Below are 4,040 nucleotides of genomic sequence, written 5' to 3' on the forward strand. Positions count from 1 at the left end.
GCCGGGAGGGCCCTTGGGCTTGGCACCAAACCAGAGGAGGCTCTCGACCCCATTGGTTACACCTCGAGGGGACGGCCAAACAAGGCGTGTGCTGGTTGGCAAGAACTGGACCAATGAGGAGGCGGCAGCTCTGGCGCGCTGAAAACCTCGCGTCGTTTGCGGCCATCTCCTGCGTGTGGTGCCGCTGGTGCTTTTCGGCGAACTCCAGACGCTGCACAGCTCACCTGCCCTGACCGCCACCACCGCGGCCACCACGACCTGGTTGATAAATCGTCACCGCCCCAGGTCCAGCGGCCATCCAGATCGCAATATGAGCTCCGCAGATGATGGTGTCTGTTTCGGGAGCGGGTTTCGGCTCAGAGTGCAGAGAGCACATAAGGGGCCTTGAGGCCGGCTCCACAGCCCCTCGGGGACCGGGCCCCAGCCCCGAGCCAGGGACAACACGAAGCGGCGAGGGTGAGGGCTGGAATGGCTTCCCAGACCCTGAGGGCTTCGAGTCCGAGCGGGAACTGCTGGAAGCGAGAGGGCGGGTGCTGTGGGGCCGTGAAGGCCGGCCTGGCTCTCCTGCCAACGACCAGGGGGATACCCTGCAGCTGGCTGATGAGTCAGTGGCAGCCATCCTGCAGCAGCTGGCCGACCTAAGCATGTTGGGCACCCGCAGATGCCTGTTCCAGGAGAGCTACGCAGTCAGTGAAGTGTCTGCCTTGTGGGACCTCGAGGTGCGTCCCACCAGTCGAGACAGTGCTACACAGAGGTGTGGGGAAACTGCACAAGCTGAGGCCGTCCCTCTCGCGGTCGGCGGGCTCAAGGCGGGCCGGGCCTGGGGGAACCCTATGAGAGGCACTAAGAGTAGCTTGAACGTGGCTGTGGATCACCAGTGGCCTCCCTTAGAAAGCACAGCCGGGCTGCTGTCCAACTCCGAGTCCTCTGATGAGTTCAGTGAGATAGAGATGATGAGGGTGGGCATTTACCCCAAAGATGGAGGCCAGGCCAAGCTCAACGGCCCCGAGGATCCTGGGAACACAACCAGATGCTCGAATGTCCAAGGCAGAGAGAATCTCCTTAATGTGCCAGGCACTTGCCTTTCCTCGGCTCCACAAGGATTAATTTCGGTTGTGGAAAGGCAGGGCAGGCAGGGCGATGCAGAGCAGGAGGACACCTCTCCCCCTAAGAAAAGGCAGAGCGTGCTCTGGGGGAAGGGGGGCAGCTTGCCCAGCTACCCGGGAGTGACAGTAGTATCAGTTACTGCAGCTGCCCCTACAGGCAGCAGGCTGCAGCCCACTCCTAGGAGGAAGGGGGTCCAGGAGAAGAAATCCCTTGGGGGTGTCTCCAAACCTGCCGTGGGGAAAACCTTCCGTTCCTGGGGGCAGGGAATCTCGGCCACTCCCCTGGAACCAGCCACCTTTCCTCCAATCTCCGACATCCAGCTGCTTGGTAGGTCCAAGAAGTATGCCTTGGTCCCTTGGGTAGCCCAAGAGTCCAAGCACACCGGTGCTGGGAAGAAATCCGTAGCTAGGCGGGCCCGGGAGTCGGTGGCAGCAATGGCGAAGAAATCCGTGACTAGGAGGGCCCGGGAATCGGTGGCAGCAATGGCGCTGTCGGGAGAAGAAAACGACCCAAATAGAGATCCATTCCCAAAGGGCCAAGTTAGTAGGCCAGTCCCCTCCTCTCTCCCCACTCTTCCACCTCCCACCCTCCCCTCGGCACAGGTCTTCACCCCTTGCTCCTTCTCTCCATCCCTCAGGGGTCGTCATTGGGTGGCCCTTGGTCACTGGGTCATTAGGATGCCAGATTGGGGTCCTTTTACTAGGGACAAACGTTAAGGTAGCACTTTGGGTGTGCTGGGCTCGGCTCTCCACCCTTGGCCTGTTTCCAGCCTCCTCCACGAAGCTGGGGCTGGAGTGGACGGGAGAGCTGGTAGCTGAATGGATTTGAGGGGACCCCTTGAAATCTTCACAGAGCTTCGGTGTTTAGACGCATCACTTTCCTGAATCCTACTTCCTAGTTGCTCCCCAAACCTTCCAGGGATGGGACCCAGGCTTTCTAAGTGCCACACTATAGTCCCCAGCTCAGCTCTGCCTGCTGGCCTAGGGCTGACTGACAGAGAATGTGCTAAAGAGATCGGCCTTTCAATTCTTTTTCCAATTCCCTGCCTCAGTTCCATCTTGAATCACATGAGCTCTCACACACACAGGAATAGACATATAAATGCACTGGTACACACACACGTGCACGCACACACATCCTTACTCCAGATCAGTGAGAAATCTTTGTTTTTAGCTGACCACCGACAGGCCATGGCCATCTTCTCCATGGGTGCATCATGGAGAACCCAAGGGCGCCAACATCAACTTCAGAGGTGCAGAAGATTCAGGAAACTCAGAGCCCATGGCCATGAACAAGGGAGAAGTCATGAACAGAGGCCTGGCCCCTCAGGTGAGTGTCCTGGGTTTTGATATGGGGGGAGGAGGCCAGGGCTGAGGGCAGAAACCTCTGTCTCTGACTCTCTCTCTCTCTCTCTCTCTCTCACTCAGCTGGGGGCTCAGCCTTGCTCTCAGGGCGCTTCTCCCCTGAGAAAGAGGGTATCAACAGGGCTAGCCCTGGCCCCATCACCTTCTGTGTGGAATTTGTTCCGTAGGGGTGATGGGTGGCAGTGCCCCAACAGCTAGTCTGGGCGTAGACCTGCAGGCTAATAGTCTTTTCTGTGAAGTGCTGTTTGCTCACATTGCTCTCCCAGGTGCTGGCTGTGGCTGCTGCTCTGGGAAGCTCGAACACAGAACCATAGTCTTTGGCGACAATTGGGGTGAAATGGCCGCCCCTAAGGAATAGGAGGGGCAGACCCAGAGAGACAGTTTGGGCTGCCTGCCGGGCAGAGCTGGGGAGACTTGATGCTAGCAGAGGGCGATACTGCCTCAGCTCACCTTAGACCCGGCTTGGCCCTTTGCATCTCACTAGGAACCTGGGAAGCTGGATTGTGTGTCCTTTCCCTGTCAGGTGACCGGGAACCAACTGACCATCCCCCAAGACGGAAAAGGCAGCAGCAGCCACCTGGAAGGCAGGGCTGTCCTCGGGTAATGCTTCTTCTGGTTCCTGGAAATACACACCCAAACCCCATGGTGGGATCTGGGTCCACGTGCACCTGACATGTGTGGTCCCCCACCCCCATCCCATCCCGCACCGCAGGGAGGGAGCCCACCTCCTTTCCACTGAGGAAAGTTTTTCCCTTGCCAGTCTAGACACCTGGCTTTGGGATGGAGGGCCCGGGGGAGAGGAGAGGAGGAGGAGAGGGGAGGCGGGTGTATACTAAACATTTCTCTTCCTCCTGTGTCTGCTGGCCTAGTGTCTGGTGCTACAGAGAGAAATAGATGACCTTAAGGAGCAACTTGGTATGAGGAACCAGGAACAGAGAGCAGCGGGTTCTTAGTGCAGAATTGGAATGGGACCTTGGGGTGAGGTGGACTGCAGGTGCAGGGGGTCTCGTAGGGATCAGCATTCCTGTGGGGAGGAGAACCTATCAAGCCTGTCCCTGGAGCGTGTGGTGCATGTCCAGCTGGGCGTGCAGACAAGTAGCAAAGTACTGTGTGGACTGCATGCACACTCTGCCAGCCACACGAGTCCTAGACAGCTCCTTCTGATAGGACTTGTAGAGATGCCTTGTTGATCTTTTGTGGTCTCTAAGGGTCTTGTTGGATTGTTTGCGAGACAATTTTTGAAACGTTCGGACGTGGCCCGAGCTTGAGAGCTGCTGGCACATTATGTTTCCTTTTAGGAAATGGCTCCACATTTAATTCCGGTAGTGGGGAGTGATCAGGCCCAGAGCTCCTTGCATTGGGGCTGGGGGTATGTGGGTTTCAGGTTGCAGGGCTAGGTGGTTCCCCACCGGGACAGGGGCACAGGCTTCTATGTCCGTCTGTCTGGAGCACCTGTTTATTCCTCTCCAATTTGCAGCCTCCATGCAGTACCTGGCTGACAAGTTCAAGATCCTCTGAAGTGAGTGTTACACACAACATACCCCTTCCCACAACGTTGGCTGTTGAGCA

The 4,040-nt window shown here is 57.6% G+C and overlaps 1 protein-coding gene across 1 annotated transcript; it reads left to right on the forward strand.

Annotated features, from left to right (window-relative positions):
- Positions 1-323: 323 nt before the first annotated feature.
- On the forward strand, positions 324-1,935 carry LOC136154505 (uncharacterized protein CXorf49 homolog). Its single transcript, XM_065916765.1, has 2 exons — positions 324-1,650; positions 1,877-1,935. The coding sequence occupies exons 1-2, from the start codon at positions 324-326 to the stop codon at positions 1,933-1,935; spliced, it is 1,386 nt and encodes a 461-aa protein (XP_065772837.1).
- The last annotated feature ends 2,105 nt before the right edge of the window (positions 1,936-4,040 follow it).

Source organism: Muntiacus reevesi, chromosome X, assembly GCF_963930625.1.
Source record: "Muntiacus reevesi chromosome X, mMunRee1.1, whole genome shotgun sequence".
Taxonomy (NCBI): Eukaryota; Metazoa; Chordata; class Mammalia; order Artiodactyla; family Cervidae; genus Muntiacus; species Muntiacus reevesi.

What these genes read in the sequence shown, in the direction of transcription:
- LOC136154505 (XM_065916765.1), top strand. Translation starts at nt 324, where the DNA reads ATGATGGTGTCTGTTTCGGGAGCGGGTTTCGGCTCAGAGTGCAGAGAG. An exon ending in ATTCCCAAAGGGCCAAGTTA is followed by an intron (nt 1,651 to 1,876) that starts GTAGGCCAGTCC and finishes GCCTGTTTCCAG; the next exon opens with CCTCCTCCACGAAGCTGGGG.